The 22,856-nt window shown below is 44.8% G+C and overlaps 1 protein-coding gene across 1 annotated transcript in view; it reads right to left on the bottom strand.

Annotated features, from left to right (window-relative positions):
- Nucleotides 1–22,856, bottom strand: part of COL4A1 (collagen type IV alpha 1 chain) — a 182,046-nt gene that overhangs the window by 56,522 nt on the left and 102,668 nt on the right. The window contains exons 29-32 of the mRNA XM_035110373.2: nucleotides 20,298–20,395; nucleotides 15,236–15,386; nucleotides 14,255–14,368; nucleotides 13,325–13,492 (exon numbers count right to left, since the gene is read on the bottom strand). Of these exons, the coding sequence (XP_034966264.1) occupies nucleotides 13,325–13,492; nucleotides 14,255–14,368; nucleotides 15,236–15,386; nucleotides 20,298–20,395 (531 nt within the window). The remainder of the gene's footprint in view (nucleotides 1–13,324; nucleotides 13,493–14,254; nucleotides 14,369–15,235; nucleotides 15,387–20,297; nucleotides 20,396–22,856) is intronic.

The raw sequence follows: 22,856 nt of genomic DNA, 5'->3' as shown, positions 1-22,856 counted from the left end.
GAATTTTTTCTTGTGTTAAAAAAATAAACAACACTAGACAATATAAAGTACTGTACATATAGTGTCTCCACTTTCAATTCCTAGTCTTTCCCACAGTTTGTTAATGTCATGGACATCTTATGGCTGAGAGAAGAGGGGGTATTGTTTTATCATTCTACTAGCTGTACCCTGTCACGCATTGCTGTGCCCCCCCATCCCCCGGCACATCCCTGTGACTGTTTCGACCCCATTCCTGTACCCCCTCCTCCACCCACCCTCGGGTCATCCCTGTGATTCCCCCCACCCCGGCCCGATTCATGAAGCGTCCCAAACCCGTCCTGTCCCCACCCCCAGCCCAGGCGAGCCCCTATCTCCGGGATGGTTCTCGGGGAGTGGTGAGGTCTCCGTGGGCCCCCTCCTCCCCCCACCCATCGGCTCATCCCTGTGACTCCCCCACCCCACCTCTCACCATTGTATTAACTACAGCCTCTTTGTATCTCCCTCACTTCCATTAATCCTATTCTATTATATGCTTATTCTTTAAAAAAAATTTAAATTTCTTCCAGTCTTCTTCCACTGCTTCTTCACTCCCGTCCCGAAGTCTCCCGGTCAACTCAGCCAGTTCCATATATTCAATCAACTTCTTCTGCCATTCATCCACTGTTGTTAATTCTTCATTCTTCCAATTCTTTGCAATTAAAATTATTGCAGCTATTGTGGCATACAGAAAAAAGGTAACACCCTTCCTAGGTATTTCATCTCCAATTATCCCAAGTAAGAAGGCTTCTGGTTTCTTAACAAATGTGTTTTTCAACACTTTTTTCAATTCATTGTAAATCTTTTCCCAGAAGTCTCTCACTTCTGTCTCTCACCACATGTGGAAGAAAGTTCCTCCTTGGTTTTTACATTTCCAACATTTATTATCTTGTTTATGATAAATCTTAGCTAACTTTACCGGGATCAAATACCATCTATACATCATTTTCATCAAATTTTCTCTCAAAACTGTACACACGGTAAATTTCATACTTTGCTTCCACAACCTTTCCCAATCTTCCACCCAATCTCTCCTGCTGTGTGTGCCCACAGGCCCTGCCCCTGCCTCTCTCCACCTGGTCTAGGGCGGGGCCTGGAGGGCCTCATAAGGACTGCCGCCGCTGCTCCGCTCTGCTGCTGGTAGTGCCCAGGGGAACTTAAAACTGCACAGAGTTCTTTTTAAAATGCTTTTAAAAGAATTTTTTATGTTTTTATTTTCTTTGGGGTGGTAGGTGGGAGGGATTTTCAGTTGGGTGTGGTGTTTCTGTTAAATTCTGGTGTATTGTAATTTTTATTGTTTTTGGTTTTATTGTTTTATTGTGTTTTTAGTGTTTTTCTTTTGTTCCATTCTGTGAGGGACAGGGGATATCGCGAAGTCCCTCCCCTCCTGAGTTCAAGCCCGTCCCCGAGCAAAGGGGAAAGCAGGGAGAGTTCCGATTCCAGTGGGGAAGCAGGAAGTCGTGTCCGAGGCTCAGGCAAGGTAGAGGAGCCAGGGTCCCAGGTGGGACAGGAAGGGGCAAGCAAGGGGGGAAGACCCATCCCCCCAACTCCAGAATTACGCAGGAAGAGGAGGGGCAAGAGGATGGGTCTGCCAAAGCTTTTGTGTTGGAGAAAGACGCGCCAAAAGCCATTAGGAGGTTCTGAAACCGACTGACCACATCACTCCGTGTAAATAGCAATGACTTGAGCACTGTAAATACGCAGCACCAATAAAAGAATAAAATGCAGAGCTGCTTGGTGTCGTTACTCTGAAGTAGTCCACTCCGGCCACCGTGACACATTCTTTGCTGTTTTTACAGAGGTTTTATATTGTTTTTAAGGGGAGGGGTCAGGGCTGCCCGGGAGGGGGTCCCAGCAAGCAAAATGGCTGGGGAAGATTCCACAGGGGGGGATGCACTGGGACAACTGATCTCAGTGGTCACGGGTAGGAGGAGGAGTTACGCTAAGACCAGACCATGTCATTACCGAGGAGGCAGACTTAGTCGTTGTCTGAGGACTATCTCTGCCTCCGGGTCTGGTCCTGACCGGACGGATATTGAAATCAGCAAGGGATACCCACATGACCTGAAGGTGCTGCTGTGCAATGCCAGGTCGATGATGAATAAGACCACTGCCATTCACGACCTGATTGTGGATGGAGGATTTGACCTGGCATGTGTGACAGAGACCTGGTTGGATGAAGCCGATGGGCCCGTTCTTGGCGCTGCTTGTCCACCAGGTTTCTCTTATGCACAGCAACCCAGGCCATCTGGGCGGGGAGGGGGGGTTGCAGTGATTTTTAGGAAGTCATTAGTTTGCACCAGGCGTCCTATTGGTAAGACTGAGTTTTCTGAGTGCATGTTCTGGAAGTTGGGCAATAGGGGCAGTACAGGATTCCTTTTGTTGTACCGACCTCCCTGCTGCACCAAGGATTCCCTGCCCGAGCTGCTTCAGGTCATGTCGGATGTGCTCCTGGAGACACCTAGCTTGGTTGTCTTAGGGGATTTTAACATCCATGCCGACACGACCTTACAAGGAGCCGCTCAGGACTTCGTGGAAAGCATGGCCACCATGGGGCTGTCCCTGAATAAGTCTGGCCCAACTCATAGCCGCGGACATGCCTTGGACTTGGTGTTTACCTCTATGGATGTTGGTGATCTGACATTAAGTAAAAGCGAAACAAAAGAAGTGCCATGGTCAGATCACTTTCTGGTGCAACTGGACTTCTCCGCAACCCTTCCCCTCTGCAGGGAGGTGGGACCGATTTGGATGGTCCGCCCCCGCTACTTAATGGATCCAATTGGCTGATTCCCTGGTGGCCCGCTGGAATGTGGAGTTAACCAGCGCTATTGACTGTCTGGCCCCGAAGCGCCCTCTCAGATTGCATGGAGCCCGGACAGCCCCGTGGTTTTCCCCGGCGCTCAGGGCGATGAAACAGTCGTTGAGACGGCTAGAGCGCCGGTGGCGGAAAACTCATTTTGAATCAGACCGGACACGGGCTAGAGCTCAAGTTCGAGCCTACCAAGTGGCAATGGCGACGGCGAAGAGGACCTTCTTCACCGTCTCCATCGCATCTGCAGAAAACAGCAGCAGTAGACTCTTCCAGGTGGTTCGCAATTTAGCGGAACCATCTGCTCCATCCGGGCCCAGTACGGGCCACATGATCTCCTGCAATGATTTTGCAAAGCTTTTTGCAGATAAAGTCGCTCAGATTCGGGAAGAGGTAGACTCCACAGTGGGAGCAGGGCCGGGGCGGGAGAGTGCTGGAGCCCTGTCTAGTCAAGTTTTGTGGGATCAATTTCAATCTGTTACCTCCGAGGATGTGGACAGGCTGCTTGGGCGAGTGAAACCAACCACCTGTCTCCTTGATCCTTGACCATCCTGGCTTATAAAAGCTAGCCGGGAAGGGCTGGGCGATGGGCTTCGCGGGTTGGTAAATGCTTCTCTCCATGAGGGAGCCTTCCCAGACCCGCTGAAAGAGGCGGTTATTACACCGCTTCTTAAAAAACCATCTTTAGATCCGGCCAATATGGCCAACTATCGCCCAGTCTCAAATCTTCCATTCTTGGGCAAGGTGATTGAGCGAGTGGTTGCTGAACAACTCCAGGCACGCCTGGAAGAAGCGGACCATTTGGATCCCTTCCAGTCAGGATTCAGGCCTCATCATGGGACTGAAACTGGTCGATGATCTCCGGCGGGCTAGGGACAAAGGTGAGAGCTGTTTCCTTGTTCTGCTGGATCTCTCAGCGGCTTTTGAGATCATCAGGGGGTTTGGGCTGGGTGTCCATCAGTATGCTGATGATACCCAGCTCTACCTCTCTTTTAAATCAGAACCAGTGAAGGCGGTGAAGGTCCTGTGTGAGTGTCTGGAGGAGGTTGGAGGATGGATGGTGGCTAACAGATTGAGATTGAATCCTGACAAGACAGAAGTACTGTTTGTGGGGGACAGGAGGCGGGCGGGTGTGGAGGACTCCCTGGTCCTGAATGGGGTAACTGTGCCCCTGAAAGACCAGGTGTGCAGCCTGGGAGTCATTTTAGACTCACAGCTGTCCATGGAGGCACAGGCCCACTGACTGTCTCTCCAGAGTGGTGCATGCTCTAGTTATCTCTCGCTTGGACTACTGCAATGCGCTCTACGTGGGGCTGCCTTTGAAGGTGACCCGGAAACTACAACTAATCCAGAATGCGGCAGCTAGACTGGTGACTGGGAGCGGCCGCCGAGACCACATAACACCGGTCCTGAAAGACCTACATTGGCTCCCAGTACGTTTCCGAGCACAATTCAGTGTTGGTGTTGACCTTTAAAGCCCTAAACGGCCTTGGTATACCTGAAGGAGTGTCTCCACCCCCATCGTTCTGCCCGGACACTGAGGTCCAGCTCCGAGGGCCTTCTGGCGGTTCCCTCGCTACGAGAAGCCAAGTTACAGGGAACCAGGCAGAGGGCCTTCTCGGTAGTGGCACCCACCCTGTGGAATGCCCTCCCACTAGAGGTCAAAGAGAACAACAATTACCAGACCTTTAGAAGGCATCTCAAGTCAGCCCTGTTTAGGGAAGCTTTTAATGTCTGATGGATTTCTGTATTTTACTGTTTTGTTGGAAGCCGCGCAGAGTGGCTGGGGGAACCCGGCCAGATGGGCGGGGTATAAATAATATATTATTATTATTATTATTATTATTATTATTATTATTATTATTATTATTATTATTATATTATGCCCTACATCATATGCCCATTTAATAATTACCAATTTTGTTTGTTCATCTTTCGTATGCCATTCCAACAATAAATTATACATTTTTGACAAATTTTTACTTTTTGATTCTAACAATTCCATCTCCAATTTTGACTTTTTCATTTGAAAACCAACTTTTTAATCCATTTTATCCATTTCATTAATTTGATAATATTGAAACCAATCATTTACTTTACTCTTCAACACTTCATATGATTTTAACTTCATCTCTTTCCTCAACCAATAAATCACTGTATTTTAGCCACTTTGTTGACATATTCAATCTTTTATGTGCCTTCGCTTCTGCTGGTGAAATCCACCTGGGCGTTTTTGTTTCCAACAAATCTTTATACCTATTCCATACATAATACAGAGATTTTCTAATAATATGACTTTTAAAGCCTTTATGAACCTTCACTTTGTCATACTATAAATATGCATGCCAACCAAAAACATTATCATATACTTCCAAGTCAAGTATATCATCATTGTCTAGCAAAAACCATTCTTTCAACCAACAAAAAGCTGCTGCTTCAAAATATAACTTCAAATCTGGCAGGGAGAAACCGCCTCTTTCTTTAGCATCTCTTAAATGTTTATACTTAATTCTTGACCTTTTCCGTTTAGCAGTGCTTTCTAAGGCCCATTTGACTTCACTCTCCAGGATGTCTGGCTCAAGGTCAGCAACCACACTACCTGGGGTGTACGAGACCTCCATCTCTTTCTGGTATAATTCCTCTGTGTATTCTTGCCACCTCTTCTCGATGTCTTCTGCTTCTGTTAGGTCCTTTCCACTTTTGTCCTTTATTATGGTAATCTTTGTATGTTCCTTTCATATCTCCAATTTTCTTGAAAAGATCTTTGGTTTTTCCCATTCTGTGGTTTTCCTCTATTTCTTTGCATTGCTCATTTAAGAAGGCCCTCTTGTCTCTCCTTGCTATTTTTTGGAAGTCTGCATTCAATTTCCTGTATCTTTCACTACCTCCCTCACATTTTGCTTGCCTTCGCTCTCCCGCTATTTGTAAGGCCTCATTGGACAGCCACTTTGCTTTCTTGCATTTCCTTTTCATTGGGATGGTTTTCGGTGCTGTCTCCTGTATAATGTTACGAGCCTCCAGCCATAGTTCTTCAGGCACTCTGTCCACCAAATCTAAATCCTTAAACCTGTTCCTCACTTCCACTGTGTATTCATAGGGGATTTGATTTAGATTGTATCTTACTGGCCCAGTGGTTTGTCCTACTTTCTTCAGTTTAAGCTGGAATTTTGCTAGAAGAAGCTGATGATCTGAGTTACAGTCAGCTCCAGGTCTTGTTTTTGCTGACTGTATAGAACTTCTCCATCTTTGGCTGCAGAGAATATAATCAATCTGATTTCGATGCTGCCCATCTGGTGATGTCCATGTGTAGAGTCGTCTCTTGTGTTAATGGAAAAGAGTGTGATGACCAGCTTGTTCTCTTGACAGAACTCTATTAGCCTTTGCCTTGCTTCATTTTGAACTCCAAGGCCAAACTTGCCAGTTGTTCCTTTTATCTCTTGATTCCCTACTTTAGCATTTCTATCCCCTAAAATGAGAAGCACATCCTTTTTTGAGGTCATTTCTAGAAGGTTTTGTAAGTCTTCATAGAACTGGTCAATTTCACTTTCTTCAGCATTGGTAGTTGGTGCATAAACTTGGATTACTGTGATGTTAAAAGGTCTGCCTTGGATTCGTATCAAGATCATTCTATCATTTTTGAGATTGCATCCCAGTACAGCTTTCGCCACTCTTTTGTTGACTATGAGGGCCACTCCATTTCTTTTACGGGATTCTTGCCCACAGTAGTAAATATGATAGTTATCCGAACTGAATTCACTCATTCCCTTCCATTTTAGTTCACTGATGCCCAGGATGTCAATATTTATTCTTGTCATCTCATTTTTGACCACATCCAGCTTACCTCTATCCATGGTTCTTACATTCCAGGTTCCTATGCAATATTTTTCTTTACAGCATCGGACTTTCCTTTTGCTTCCAGGCATATCCGCAACTGAGCGACCTTTTGGCTTTGGCCCAGCCGCTTCATCAGCTCTAAATCTACTTGTACTTGGTCTCCGCTCTTCCTCAGTAGCATGTTGGACGCCTTCCGACCTGAGGGGCTCATCTTCCAGCGTCATAACTTTTATATGCCTGTTGTCTTTGTCCATGGAGTTTTCTTGGCAGGGATACTGGAGTGGCTTGCCAGTTCCTTCTCCAGGTGGATCACATTTAGTCAAAACTCTCCACTATGACCTGTCCATCTTGGGTGGCCCTGCATGGCATAGCTCATAGCTTCTCCGAGTTATTCAAGCCCCTTCGCCACGACAAGGCAGTGATCCGTGAAAGGGATACTGAACATACTAGCAAGAATTCTGCAGAGAGGACCATTTAGGGGCTGCCACAGAGAAAGCCCTGCCATTCCCCACACCTCTGAAGGTGGATGAAGTTTTTTTAAAAAACAACAACAACAACAATGAAACCCACATAAGATTATTTCTGGGTTTTATTATTTGCTGCACATTGGGTTAAATTTGATTTTGAATAGTTATATTTTCTTTAACTAGATTAAAACCATATGTTTTCTTATTGTTTGAAATGACTGGAGCATTGAATGGCAAGATATAAACTATTCAAACAACAGAATAAACCAATAACATTGGAAATATAATTTGTTTGAACTTTGTATATATTTTTTATTCGTATGGGATGCTGAGTGTGCTTATAGTTCCATCGGGATGTGAAGTTTTCACTGAATTTGCCACTTCTTACATGACATTCAGGTTCTAGGATGCCTGCTTTAGAGCAGAAATGTAGGAAGTAGGTAGAAAGAATAGGCATATATGCAAGGTTTTTCCCACTCATATTTATGAATTACACAAGCAGGGTCAGGGAAGAAGGCAGTGTAAAATGGACTACTGTGAATGTACATCTCTTGAACACAGCTTAAAACCTCAAGAGCACTTCACTCTGAAACCCTTTGACTGTGACGAATATAGGACTCCTTTGAGTTATTTATGACTCAATTAGGAGCCACTAAAAACCGCCCGGCACGCTTTCTCTAGCGCCTCTGCTCCGTAGACCCGGGCTGGCAGTGAAAACAAACAGCAGAGTCTTCTTCTTCTCACACACAGCGGAAACTTGTATAGCCGTTGGATAAAAAGCCTCTTAAGAACACACAGAGTCCAAGGTGTTCTAATAACTACTGAAGTTTATTTTACAGAGAAAACAACAAACAACCTGGTGAGCTCGCAGACATCTTGCGACCGTCTCCCAGGCAAAAACGAAACCAACTGATACACACAGAAACACTTCCAGTACATTCTGTAACATGATATCTTCCTCAGTGGTCAGGTGGACAGTACACAGTTAACTCTTTGGTTACTTGTTCCTCCTCACACCCCCTCTCACCTGAACACTGGGGATAGCGGGTATCCAAACTTACCCCAAAACCAACCCTTCACAGAATTCCCCATGCCGTTGGAAACTCAAGGGTTTTGTGAACCCATCTGCTAGGTTCTCTTGGCTTGGACAATACCTCAACTTTACCAAGCCTGCCTGTATGCTCTGACATACGTTTGGGAAGCGGATGTCTAAGTGTTTGGTTCTGGCCTTGAACTGTCCAGACTCTGCCAGTCTCAAAGATGGTTGATTGTCGCCCCAAACAGTGATGGGCTGGCTACAATCACCCCAGATTTCCTGGACCAAACATCTGTAGTACTCCAACTCAGTGCATGTCGCAGACAACGCACAGAATTCGGCTTCCGTGGAAGACATGGCTATTAGGCTTTGCCTGCGCGACCGCCAACCAATCAGGGCATTTCCAAACTTGACTACCAAACCAGTCACTGACTTCCTGTCCTCCTGATTGGCACAATCAGCATCTGCAAAACAAGTGAGTTGTGGCTCACCTTGCGCTGACATTTCCAAACAATACTCTTTGGTCTCCTGCAAATACCTAAGCACTCTCTTAATGCCATTCCAAGCATGCACGCTAGGTTTCGATGCTTCTCTACTGAGCAAATTGACTGCAAAAGCAATATCTGGTCTGCTCCATTGTGACAAATACAACAGACTCCCTAGCGCTGACTGAAACACTTCAGGACTCTCAAACGCTACTTTGTCCTTCACTTGTGACTCTTTCACAAAGTTTGTCTCCATGGGTGTTCTGACCCCTTTACAGTCAGACATTCTGAACTTCTCAAGCAAATGTTCAATCTTGCCTTTCTGACTGAGCAAAAAACTTCCATCCTCAGTTCTGTCTATCTGCACACCTAGATAAACATTCACTGCACCTAGATTCTTGAGTTTGAACCTCTTGCCTAGCTCTTTTGCAAACTTCTGCACTTGCATCTGGCTTTTTGCTAAGCAGATCAGGTCATCTACATAGACAAGCAACAGTTCTTGCTGTTCTCCTTCACCTCTGAGATACAGACAACTGTCAGCTAGACTCTTCCTGAAACCTAGGCTCTTCAAAACAGAATCAAGACATGAATTCCAATTTTTAGCGGATTGCTTCAGACCGTAGATCGACTTGTGCAGCTTCCACACCTGACCTGGCACGTCACTCTCAAACCCTGGAGGAGGCAACATGTACAACTCCTCCTGGAGGTCAGAGTTCAAATAAGCGGTGTCCACATCAAAGTGGTTGACCACTAGGCCTCTCTGCGCTGCAGTCGCTAAAAGCATCCTGAAAGATTCACTCCTCGAAGTCGGACTAAAGACATCTGTGTAGTGGATTCCTTTCTTCTGAGTAAAACCTCTAGCCACTAATCTAGCCTTGTACTGAGGCTCTCCAGTCACTGTGGGTTTCAGCCTGTAGACCCACCTACAACTGACTGCTTTCTTGCCTTCTGGCAACTGTGTTAGACTATACACACCAAGAGATTGCATGGAGTTCAACTCTTTCTCCATTGCAACTTTCCACTTACCAGCTTCCTCTACTGACAACTGTTGCACCTCTTCAAAGCTTTCAGGCTCACACACTGCTAGGTTCGCCCATACATTGACAGCTGAAAACCTTTCAGGTGGTTTACCTTTTGTGGTACGTTTTGAACGCCTTGGTCCCACATCTTCCCCCTCTAAATCCGAACTGCTTGTCTCTGACTGTGGCTCTCTCGGACTAGCAGCACTGTCAAGAGACTTACTACGCTTTGCAGCCCCCTCTGGGCTTGCTTTGGGTGAAGTGGGTGACCTACCACGTTTGCTGTACTTCCCAGGCTTGACCTGGGGTGAAGTCGGTGCGCTTCTGACTACTTGCTTCACTTCCCTAGGAGCTACACCACTTGGACCAGCTGCCTGACCTGGATTTGGTCCTGCAGCACCTGGAACTCCAGCATCAGCCACCTGAGTTTCCTTCCTGGTCAAAACCTGAAGACCAGTCAAGAAGAACTTCGGGGTTAGCATGAATGCGTCTCCAGCCCTCTTCACAGAACGTAGCACTCCTGCTAATGTGAACGCGGGTTTGGTCCCCCTCTGCTGGTACAAACCTCCAAGCCTTTGAGTTTGGTTCGTAACCACAGAAGATCATTTTCCTGGATCTTGATCCTCCCTTTCTGCGCTTCTGCTTTGGAATTAGAACCCAAGCCTCACACCCAAAAGTTCTGAAATAGTGCACCTTCGGAACTTTGCCATACAACATGTAGTAGGGTGTGTTTTCCACAACTGAATTAAAAGCGCGGTTTGAACAATAATTCACAAATTTATAAGCCTCCCCCCAAAACTTCTGGGGTAGTCCTGCATCAAACAACGTTGCCTCTACCAGTTCAGACAGTGTTCTAAATTTTCTTTCAGCTAAACCATTCTCTTGTGGACTAAAAGGGGCGGTCTTCCTGTGCCTAATTCCCTTGCTGCGGAAGAACCCTTGTAGTTCTGCACTCAAAAACTCTCCCGCCCTGTCACTCTGAAAACACTGGACAGTGACGGAGAACTGTAGTTCTACTTCGGCTACCCACTCTTGTATCACTCTGGCAGCCTCCCCCTTCTCTTTCAGTGTTATGACCCAAGAAAAATGGCTGAAATCATCCAGAAGACACAAAACATATTTTGAACCACCTAAACTTGACGTAGATATAGGCCCAGAAATATCCATGTGCACTAACTGAAATGGTTTTGTGCTCTTCCTTTCAGACCTAGGATAAGAGCATCTCTTCGTCTTCGCTTTCGCACATGCGCGGCACTGCAGGTGTTTATGGCATGGCTTGAACCTGCAACCTTTGACAAAATCAGGGGCTTTTTTCACATAAGGAAAAGACATGTGACAATATCTTCTGTGCCAAGCATGAATACAATCCTTATGGATAGCGCCCTCTGTGCCCTTAGGGGTATTAGCGCTTTTAGCCTGAGCATCACCAGTGTTACTTCCACCTGCTTGCCCCCTCCCATCTAGGACAAACAGACCATCAGACCCAACAGTAACGCTTACCAGCTCAGCCCCATCTCTGGCAATTTTGCAAACACCATTGGCAAAACGTATTTCAAAGCCCTCACGTAACAAGCAAGACACACTTAAAAGACCATTCTCCATGCCTGGTACAACATAAACATCAAGGTTAGTGTCTAAGCATTGCATATAAAAAACACCCTTGCTTTTAATTGTTCCAGAAGAACCATCAGCAAGATGCAGGCTTTTTTCATCTTCAAGTGGCCTGCAGTTCAGGATCTGTCCTGAAGGCGGTACAAGATGATGGCTGCTGCCTGAGTCGATAATAAAAGTGAAACTGTCCTGTCCTTTGTTTCTAACCGTTGCTAAGGCAGCAGAAAGATGTTGGCTGACAGGCTTATCTGTAGTCTTCCCACGCCCTCTGCTTCGGCGCTGCTGGCTGGTCCCACGACCACGTCCGCTGGGTTGCCTGGCACCTGGCTGAGTGACCTTGGCTGCTTCCGGAGCTGGGCAGAATCTCGCTACGTGCCCAGGCTGCTGGCACCGAAAACAAAGCCTTGTTGCGCACGCACTCACAGTGGATTCCTCAGTGCTTTTTACTGCACCCCCACTGGCTTCTCTGCGCCCACGGCCCCCCTTCTCAGCCGATTCTTTCTGGCGTCGCAGTTCCTCATCCGCCAAACAACCAGAAACGTAAGCAAGCGTAAGCTCATCTTCAGGCATTGCCTCAAACGTTAGGCACAAATGCTCATAGACGTTTCCCAGACTAGACAGCAAGATATAAACTTTTTCCTTCTCTTTGAACACAAGCTCATGCCGCTGCAGCTTATGGAATGCATCAATCACATTGCCAATGTGCTCCTTAATGGGTTGCCCTGGTCTCAGTCTCAACTCAAAGAGATGCCTCATAGCATGCAGCTTAGCTCCAGCTGTTTTTCTCTGATGGACCCTTTCCAGACTGTCCCAGGCTTGCTTAGCATTTTCAGCATTTTGCACATAGGGCAATTGCGTAGTATCACAGCTCATGGCAATGGCACACAGAGCCTTATTGTCTTTCCTGGTTTCTGCCGCAAACCTCTGCGCTTCAGCTGCTGAATTATCAGCGGCAGGGGTTGGAGGATTTGACACACAAGTCCACAAATCCTTTCCTAGCAACCACATTCTTGCCCTTTCTCTCCACTCTGCATAGTTGTCGCCATTCAACCTCTGGAACGGCACGACAAATGACTCCTGGAGCTGCTACGCCATCTTGTCCACCCCCGGGCTCCGTGTCCAGCACTGTACTGTACTCACTCAGAATAGCTGACGTTGCTCCTCTGGGTAGACTGCGGATCCCAGCCTCCAGTCCAGGGTCTTTCTGCTAGCGAGTGCATCTGTTAATTGCCGACTGCAAAACAACAGGTTTCTCCCAGCTAGCTCTTTACACCGGCTTTCTCCAAGGCTTTTACAGCTGCAATCACCTTTTATTGCTTTGGTGATTGATTAGGTTCAGGACCTCTTATCTCCCAGAACCTGTCATCCATAACCTGTGACGAATATAGGACTCCTTTGAGTTATTTATGACTCAATTAGGAGCCACTAAAAACCGCCCGGCACGCTTTCTCTAGCGCCTCTGCTCCGTAGACCCGGGCTGGCAGTGAAAACAAACAGCAGAGTCTTCTTCTTCTCACACACAGCGGAAACTTGTATAGCCGTTGGATAAAAAGCCTCTTAAGAACACACAGAGTCCAAGGTGTTCTAATAACTACTGAAGTTTATTTTACAGAGAAAACAACAAACAACCTGGTGAGCTCGCAGACATCTTGCGACCGTCTCCCAGGCAAAAACGAAACCAACTGATACACACAGAAACACTTCCAGTACATTCTGTAACATGATATCTTCCTCAGTGGTCAGGTGGACAGTACACAGTTAACTCTTTGGTTACTTGTTCCTCCTCACATTGACAACATCCTAATTGCTCTTTGGTTTTTGTGGGGTTTTTTTGGTCAGGCATGCGTTTCTTTTTCAAGCATAATAAAGACACTCAGCACTTTGTATCCCTTTGTATTTTTGAAATGAAAGTGCTCTAAACAAAGGAGGAAAAAGTACAGAGTTCTATGCAACTCCATTTCCTTCTTTCTCATGATATTTCACTCTGTAAAAGAGGGGATCATATGACAGACAATAACTAGTCACTGGAAGGAAGGAAGGATGTGTACCTGGGGCACCAGGGCGTCCTTCTTGTCCTTGTGGGCCAGGTAGGCCTGGCAGTCCTTGTAATCCTGGCAGCCCCGGAGATCCTTGGCTACCTTTATCTCCTTTGGACCCTGGCATGTCTAGCCCAGGAACACCCGGGTAGCCCCTTTCCCCTTTGATTCCTGGAGGTCCTGCAGGAATAAAGAGAAAATGATACAATGTGGCTCTTGATAATAAAATGTCCAACACAAGTAAGAACAAAAGACACATGGCTCAAAAATGTGGGTGGGGAAATCCTTGCTTTTGGAGTAATTGTGCTACCCTATCCATTTTTGTTCTCCTGCTACTATTCATGTCAGGTTACTGATGAATGTAAAGAAACTTATAATGCAACAATTATTGCAAAAGAAAAAAGTGTACAAACATCCATTATTCAAATAATAATAATGAAACAAAACTTGAATTTTCCTAAATGAAATCTTCTGTCAAATTTGAATGTATTGTTTTAGAAGAATGCTAAGACTGCAATCCTGTACACAGTTTCCTGGAAGTAAGGTCCACTGAATTTCTTTGGCGATCTTTTGTAGCCAAGTAAGATAGTCTTCCATGAACAGTGAGTTCGTAAGTGACTGTGCAGGCCAATTCTGGAGGGCTAAGGACTGCTGCAATACTGTAATTCCATGCATGTCTACTCAGACATAAGCTGCACATTGTTCAATGCGACTTACCCTTATAGGAGGAGTACATAAACGTTCTAAAATCAATCATCCTACATACAGTTTTATTCAGAGTGCTGACAAAACTCAGAAACATAAATATCCATACAGTTCCTTAAAAAGAGAATTGCACAGTGCACATCCAAATGAATGCATTTTGTTTAAATGTACGGTATATTACACTGTACATCTTACAAACATAAATGGAAATGGAACAATACAAAAGGAACAATTTACCTATTGGTCCTGGAGGACCAGATTGTCCTGGAACCCCAGGAGGGCCAGGAGGGCCTATTCCTGGTAAACCGGGGGAGCCCTGTAGACCTGGTATTCCAGAAGGACCAGGGTCACCTAAGTGGAAAGTCAAACAGTGATAGTTAACTTGGGTATTCCTAATTAGAAAGATTATTTGCCATTGACTCTTTACCCGCTGCCTTTCAGGAGAAGAAATGGTTTAGGAGTAAGCCCTACACAAATCTGGAGTAGAGTCCCTAAGGTGGTTGGATGGCACATTGTACCCCTCCTCCTGGCAACTTCTGCAGCCAAGCTGGCGCCAAACACATTGCTCTGCTTTCCTTTGGACCACAGCAGTGAGACCAAGACCTCCATACACTCAGGACCTCCATGCACACTGCCCAGGCTTGCACCCCAGGGAGGTCACTTTGGCACTGCAAACACAGCAAAAACAATGCAGGAGCTCCCGGTCTCTGCAGCCACAGCAGGTGCTCAGATTTTCCAGCAGTTTGACTTCACCCCCCGAGATGCACTCCATTGTATCTTGAGATAGATGGATGTCAACAACTCGTTGTAGAATGAATGAGTGAATTATTTATTTCATTTCCCATGAGGTATCCCAAGTGATTTACAATACTCCATATACCCTCAACGTCACTAAGGCTAAAACCTTACAAACACTTATTTGGGAGTCCCATTTAATTTAATGGAACCTACAACTGAGTCAATCTATTGTATAGAGCCAACATGGTGCTTCCATTGTTGTATTTTGAAAAATCAAATGGGAGAAAAAAGGTGCACAGACTTCCCTGAAGTGAAGAAAGAAGAAATAACAAGGGAGAGATTGAGAGTAATGTGGGAAATAAATGAGGTATAAGGCCACCCAGGTTATGTTTGGCCATAAATGTCACCTAATGTGAATTATTGATGGAGGGGGGAAACCCTGCATCATAACAATTTAGCTAGTAATGGCAAAACGCTTACCACGGGATCCTGGCTGGCCAGTCACACCTGGAAATCCTTTTTCTCCTGGTATGCCAGGCAAACCTCGATCACCTTTTGATCCGGGAAGTCCATCTCGCCCTTGTGGACCAGGAAAACCTTTAGGGCCTGGGAGACCTAATCCAGGTTCACCCTTAACATATTAGAATAATCATACATTATTAAAATGATAGCAAGCATCCCATCAACAAATAAGGACAACAGTGCAATCCAGAGAGGATTCTTACAGTGTCCTGGATCAAGTGGTGTGTAGGAAGGGCATTGGAGGCCCAGTTCCTTGCATGGTTGAGTCCAGAGAGTAGCAAGAGGAGAGTGTTCTTGTTCTGTGGGGTTCTGCAGGGCACTATTTAGTCTCTACTGCTATTTTACAGTGGCGGATGAGAGACAACAAACTGAGTCTGAATCCTGAGAAGATGGAAGCTCTGTGGGCAAGTGATTCCTGGGTCTGGAAGATAGACTAGTTGCATTCCAGATTGGATTGCACTTCTTCTTAAAGAAGAGGGACACAGCTTGTGGGGAGGTCCATCTTTGTCATCAGAGGCCCAAGTGAGCTAGGCCTACATTTACCAGCCCCATTTGGTATGCCACCTATAGATGAATCTGAATTGGGATAACCTAGCTGCTGCAGTCCAGGCATGGCTATCCATCACAATGGATTACTGCAACGTGCTCTGGATGCTCCACCTAGTGCAGAATGCAGCTGTGAGGCCGCTGATGGGGGTAAATTCCATCAGTATATTTTTGTAAACCCCTTTGAGGGTTTTCTCTCTCTTTTTACAATTAACCAGTGACCTCTGCTAAACATTTACACTAGCTGGCTATATCTTCCCGAGCCAGGTCCAAGGTTCTTGTGTAAAGTCCCAAATGAGTTGGGTTCACGATACCTTATGGCCTGACAAGAGTTATAGCTTGGCTCGATTACTGAGATAATCCAGTGGAGCACTGCTACTTGTCCCCCCTATTACAGAGGTTTGACTGAGTTCAGCTAGAAGCCGAGCATCTAGTCTAGCCATTTCTAGGCAGTGGGAAATTTCTTCCATCAAAGATTCAGCAGGCATCCTTTTTACTGACTTTCAGGTGTCTCCTTAAAACCTTTTTATGCTTATGGAGCTTTTTAAAACTTTCTTGTTTTGAATTACTATTTTGTATTATTTTTATGTTGTTTTATGTTTTATTGTCAACTCACAACTTGCACAGGGGTCATGTTCCAGTGATAGCATGTAAAGCCAAAATGGTATATAAAGGTAAAGGGACCCCTGACCATTAGGTCCAGTCATGACTGACTCTGGGGTTGCGGTGCTCATCTTGCATTATTGGCCAAGGGAGCTGGTGTACAGCTTCCAGGTCATGTGGCAATGGAACACCCAACAGTTCGTACCCCACCCCAAGCAAGGGGCCACCTGACATCTCAGAAGAGTCTCCCAGATCCAGTAAGCAAGGTGGAGAGCTTAAAAGCTCTTTTGGCACCAGGAAATAGCTTTTAAGCTTTCCATGTGTTTCATTTGTGCCAGCCAGCCATCAAGCATGTAAAGTTGAAACAGTGCAAATTAAATGCATGTAATTTACATGTATATGCCTAAAGTCAACGTGCAACATATGTGTGTGTGTGTGTGTGTGTGTGTGTGTGTGTGTGTGTGTGTATTCTTTATGAGTTAGCAGCATACAAATATAAATCAATAAATATTATTTAGGGGATCTTATAGCAAAATTCAATTCAAATGCTAATATGCCAAAAAGCAAACTACTTGGACATTTGGATCACCCCCCCCCCAAAAAAAATTATAAACCTATTCCAGGATAACTATACAAAAACTTGGTTAGACATAAAACAACAACAACAACCTTGAAACCTGGAGTAGGCTGAAGCTTTCATTTCTGGGGATTTCCACTATAAAGATAAACATCCTCCCCAAATTAACATTTTTATTTCAAATGATCCCAATACTGGGTAAAGCAGGCTGCCTCAAGACATGGCGAAAGGATATCTCCAAGTTTTTTATGGGAAGGGAGAAGACCCAGAATCAAACACCTAATTTTAATTGATATAAAGGACATAGGAGCTTTCCCCTAACTGATCTGAAATTATACTATGAGGCAGCCTGCTTCACTTGGTTAAAGGAGTGGTGTACTTTGCAAGACCCAGATCTCCTAGACTCAGAGGGTTTTGGTAATCAATGGGGATGGCATGCATACCTAATTTACGGGAGAGCCAAAATATATAGAAATTGTACGAATCATATGATCAGGAAATTGTTATTTGCAGTTTGGGAGAAATACAAAAATTTGTTAGAACCCACAGTCCCGTGGTGGACATCTCCTATAGAAGCCTCTGCAGTGAAAAGGAGAAATACTCAGGAAATCTGGCCTACATATAAAATACTCTTAAAGGAAGAAGACAACCAAATAAAACTAAAAAGCTTTGAGGAACTAAGAGAGTATATTTCCAATTGGTTCCAATACCATCAAATATTTGAGAAATTTAAACAAAAAGGTTTTGTTTATCAAGTTTAAATGTCAAACTTCAAGATTTGAATCTGAGCTAGTAAATTCCAAAAGCAAAGCCCTCTCTAAAATGTAAGGACTCCTCCTTGACTGGGAAGTCAAGGAGGAGGAGGTTACAGTGGCCATGGTCAAGTGGTTGCAAGACTTCGGGTATGCAATAACTATGTCCCAATGGGAATTTTTTGGAAAAATAATCGGAAGTTCACAGCTTGTTATATCCTAAGAGAGTTTTTTTAAAACAAAAAATGCAACATTGATGGTGTTTAATACCCTGGAAACTTTCTAAGATGTATAAAAGTGTCCCAAGCGATTGCTGGAGATGTGGAGAAAAACCAGGCACTTTTTACCACATGTGGTGGCAATGCAAATAAAATTAAGGCATTTTGGGAAGACAACCACTTAGAATTGGAAAGAATGTTAAAAATCTCCTTCGACAGAAAACCAGAAGCTTATCTTCTGGGAATTACAGATTTGGACATTCCTTTAAAAAAAAGATATCTTTTTATTTGCCACGGTTGCAGCAAGAGTTCTAATTGCTACAAATTGGAAATCTGATAAACTTCCATCTACACAAGAATGGATCCAAAAATTGACTGAATATGCAGAACTAGATAGCTTATCTGAAAAAATAAAGAATAAACCAAAACAGACATTTGTATCAAAATAGGAAGTCTTTAAAATATATTTGAAAAATGTTTACAGTAGCTTGAATTCTGTTGCAGCATTTGACTAATTTCAGTAGTAGCCTTAAAAATGATGTGAGACCTAAGACAAATTAAGAATTAGTTAAAATATGATGATAGTTTGTATCGGCAGCAAGTTATGTGTAATTGAATTAAGAAGTAGGTGGGAGGTCGGGCTTATAGTTAAAATATTATTTTTCGCTTTAACGTTTTGTGTTTTTTAGTTCTTTTATTACGATTTCTACTTGTTTTTCGTTTGGTAACGGTGTAACTGGTGTTGTATTTTTTGTGTATTAATTAAAAAATTCAAATGCTAATGATAAATACAGTGGTACCTCAGGTTAAGTACTTAATTGGTTCCGGAAGTCTGTACTTAACCTGAAGTGAACTTAACCTGAAGAGAACTTTCCCATTGAAAGTAATGGAAAGTGGATTAATCCGTTCCAGACGGGTCCGTGGAGTACTTAACCTGAAGTGTACTTAACCTGAAGCATACTTAACCCAAGGTATGACTGTATGTCTAATAAGCTAAAAAGTAAAAACAAAAACAAAAAAAACTGTCCACCATCTTTCTGCCATTCCCAAATCACTCGTTAATCTACTGTGAAGTTGTAGAATAATCACGAACTTTGTAATATCACAGAACCAAGGTGCCAGCAGAAGAAATTTCTCATACAATTTTGTGAGGGAGATGAAGAATTGATTTGGAAGGAATAAACATTTCCCATAGGACCTAGGGTGGGAGAAGATGCATCATGTCAGCAGAAGAGGCTAATGGAGATAGCAAGAAAGGTTCAGAAATTACTGGTAAACAGAAAAAATTGAGAAGAAGTTCCACCACTAAGGAAGTTCAGGGGTGGTAGCCCAGGAGATGGCATTATTCACGGGAGCCCCTAAGCTGCGGAACTTCCTCCCTAGAGATGTGTGTCTGGCACCTTCCTTATGTAGCTTTTGACATGTGGTAATAGTCATCTCCTTCCTCTCACCTTTGGCACTCTACTGTCAGGGTTGCGCCAGGCGAGCAGGAGTGGTGGCAAGCCCCCCTAGGCGAAGCAGCAACCACGGAAGAGTCTGGGGGAATGGAGGAATTCATACCTGGAGAAGACTGGTGGCGGCACTCCTCAGAAGAGGAAGAATCAGATAGGGAAGAGGGAAGACCAGAGCAGGAGGAGGAAGGAGTTGAGGCGGAATCAGGCCCTTGTGAGGAGAGGAGCCGGTGGGCCCCCTCCCCTCCTCCCTTCTCAGCTGTAGAGCGTAGAACTGAGAAACGGAGGGTACAGGTGAAGGCAGCTGCAGCTCGTAAAAGTCGTGGTGATGAGCTGGCTACTTAAGGAAGGCTGGCTGCCCCCTTCGCCAGCACCTGCAACTGCTGTGCTGAAGTGTGTGGTTGTCCTTGATCATCCTGTTCCTGATTCCAGTGTTCCTGACCTGTTAGCGCCCTAACATCCATGTGTGTGTGAACTCATCCTATTCTCTTGACTTAAAGTTGTCATAATTGATTTTAATATTGTATTTTAAAAAATTGTTTTAACCCGCCCTTGGATCTCATGGTGAAGAGTGGGTAAGAAATCAAATAAATCTAGCCCCAAAGTCCCTGCCAAAAAAGAAAAAGGAAAAATACAATTGTGCATGAAATGGAATTGGATTCTTAAGAGCTCCAACTTTGCCCAAATGAGACAGAGCTGGTGTCAGGTGAGAGCCCCACCATCTGGAGAAACACAAAGCATGCCTGAATAATCCAGGAGAGGTTGTCAAGCCATGCATCAGCAGTGCCTCCCTGGATGGCCAACGTCTGAACCTCCATGACTGCAAGTACCTGCAGCTATTGGTAGAAGTTAGATGAAGCTCTTAACAAATACCTTTTGTCCGTGTGACCCTTGTGCACCTGGTAACCCTGGAGAACCGGATTCTCCCTTTTCTCCAGTTACACCTGGTGGGCCGGACTGACCAGGAAAACCTACAAAATCAAAGACATGATAATATGACTCAATACGCAGTTAAGTTAGAAATCCAGTTTTTAAAAATACAGGGAATTTAAAGCAGTAATTTAATCTGTTTTAGTATTTTAACTTGTATGTTTTAAAGTAGGGTTGTAAATATTTATTGCTTTTACTGTTTTATCTTTTGCAAACCACTTCAAGTTGTTGTTGTTTTATAATCAAGCAGTGTATAAATTCTATTAAATAAATACTAAAACAGAGAGGGTGCTTGGTATCTGACGGAGTACCTACTGCTTCTACATCAACCTGCTCATTTTTAAAGACAGGGGCGGGGAACCTTCCCCCCCCCCTGCCTAGAAGAGCAGTCTGCCAGGGCTGCATACTATCGGAGGGTGCGACCCAAGCTAACCCACACTCTTTGGCTGCATTCACACATCACAATAATGGACCAATGTCTTGCCTTGGTAATGGACTGGATGAGAGCCAACAAACTGAAGTTCAATCCAGATAAGACAGAGGCACTGTTAGTGGGTGCTTCCCCAGACCAGATTGCTGGGAGGTGATGTGCTCTTGAGGGGGTTACACTCCCTCTGAAGGAGCAGGTAGGTAGCTTGGAGGTACTCCTGGATCCTCTGCTGTTGCTTGAGGCTCAGGTGGCCACAGTGGCATGTTGTGCCTTCTATCAGCTTCAGCTGGTGGCCCAGCTGCACCCCTATCTGAACAGGGGTAGCCTAAATTCTGTTGTCTAGGCTTTGATAACCTTTAGGCTGGATTACTGCAATGTGTTATACATGGGGCTGCCACTAACAATAGTTCAGAAACTTCAGCTGGAGCAGAACTTGGATGCCAGGATTGGTCACCATGGCAAGGCAGTTTGGCTCAACTGCACTGGCTGCCAATTAGCTTCTGGGCCCAATCAAAGTGTTGGTTTTGACCTATAAAGCCTGAAATGGCTCAGGACCACAATACCTCAAGGACCACTTCTCTCCATATAAATAGATCTGGACTCTGTGTTCATCATCTGAGGCCCCCTTTTGTGTGCCTCCTCCACATGAGGTCCAGAGCGTGGCAACACAAGAACAGGTCTTTTCTGCAGTGGCTCCCTGTTTCTGGAATGCTCTCCCCAGGGAGATTCATCAGGTGCCTTCCTTATATATCACCGATGCCTCTCCCACTATAAAAACTGAGACAATGGCCTTTCCTGTCAAAGGAACAACAAGCATTGCATCACTCTTGCTTCACTGGGTGGCTGCAACAGTGGTAGACACATTAGCTAAGATCACTGAGAACTGATTGGGAGAAGAAAGGAGCTTTGCTGGCAAAGCTGATCTCTTTCCTTCAATTCTATGCAGATACTGTGACCTGAGCCACTTCTTTCTCCTGTTCAACAAAGACTGTTGGCTTTCATACAAACGGGGGAAACAAACACTTCTGACAGGGAGACTGAGCAGCAAGCTTTGCTGCAACACAATCCTGACAGTCCCAGTTGCAATGCACTGCAAGGAAAAAATCCTCGTGCTGGCAAAAAAGGGGCCAAATATAAACCCAGGAGAAAAAACAGGGACAAATAGTAGGAAACTTTTCTCTTTTCTTTTCTACAATGGGAAACAGGGAAGGGCTCTCCTCTCCTGTTCCTAAACCCCCTCTACTTATTATTATTACGCAGGACAACAGACAGAGACAACAACTACTGGCAGAGGATTTGAAGCAACCAAAACAATCAGAAACCACTCTAAAAAGTGAAAAAGGATTAAGTTCTGCAGAGAATAGGAGACCCAACCTATACAATCAGAGGCAGGGAAGATCTGGAGAGCAGGATGGCTCCTCCCCCTGGAAGAGGAGGCAATCCTTTTCAGGGGACCCTGCCTACCCAAACCCTCCAGTTGGAGGAGCCATCCACTCTTGCAAATCCACCAACTTCTGAGGGAGTCGGTTACACTGTCTGACAGTTCTTACCATCAAAAAGTTCTTCCTAACGTTTAGTTGGGATCTCATTTCTTATGACTTGAATCCATTGGTTTGTGTCCTGGAACAGGAGAAAATAAGCTTGCTCCCTCTTCCATGTGACAGCCCTAAAGATGTTTGAAGATGGCTATCATATTTCCTCTCAGTCTCCTCTATTCCAGGCTAAACTCCCTCAAGTTCCTCATAAGGCTTGGTTTCCAGAATCTTGATCATTGTTCATAAAAAAGAGGGGGGGGGGATGAGATTTGTCTGGCATGACTTGTTTTTGAAAAATCCATGCTGGGTCTTAGTAATCACAGCATCCTTTTCTAGGACCTTTCCTGGTATCAATAAGCTCACCAGTCAGTAATCACTTAGGTTTTCTGTTTTCCTCTTTTTGAATATGGGGACATCATTTGCCCACCTCTGATCTGCAGAGGCCTCACCTTGTTCTCCAAGAATTCTCAAAGATTACAGACAGAGGCCCTGAGGTTAAATCTGCAAGTTCTTTTAGTACCCTTAGATGCAGTTCAT

Source organism: Zootoca vivipara, chromosome 3, assembly GCF_963506605.1.
Source record: "Zootoca vivipara chromosome 3, rZooViv1.1, whole genome shotgun sequence".
In the NCBI taxonomy this organism is placed as follows: Eukaryota; Metazoa; Chordata; class Lepidosauria; order Squamata; family Lacertidae; genus Zootoca; species Zootoca vivipara.
This window is presented reverse-complemented; position numbering and strand designations above follow the sequence as displayed.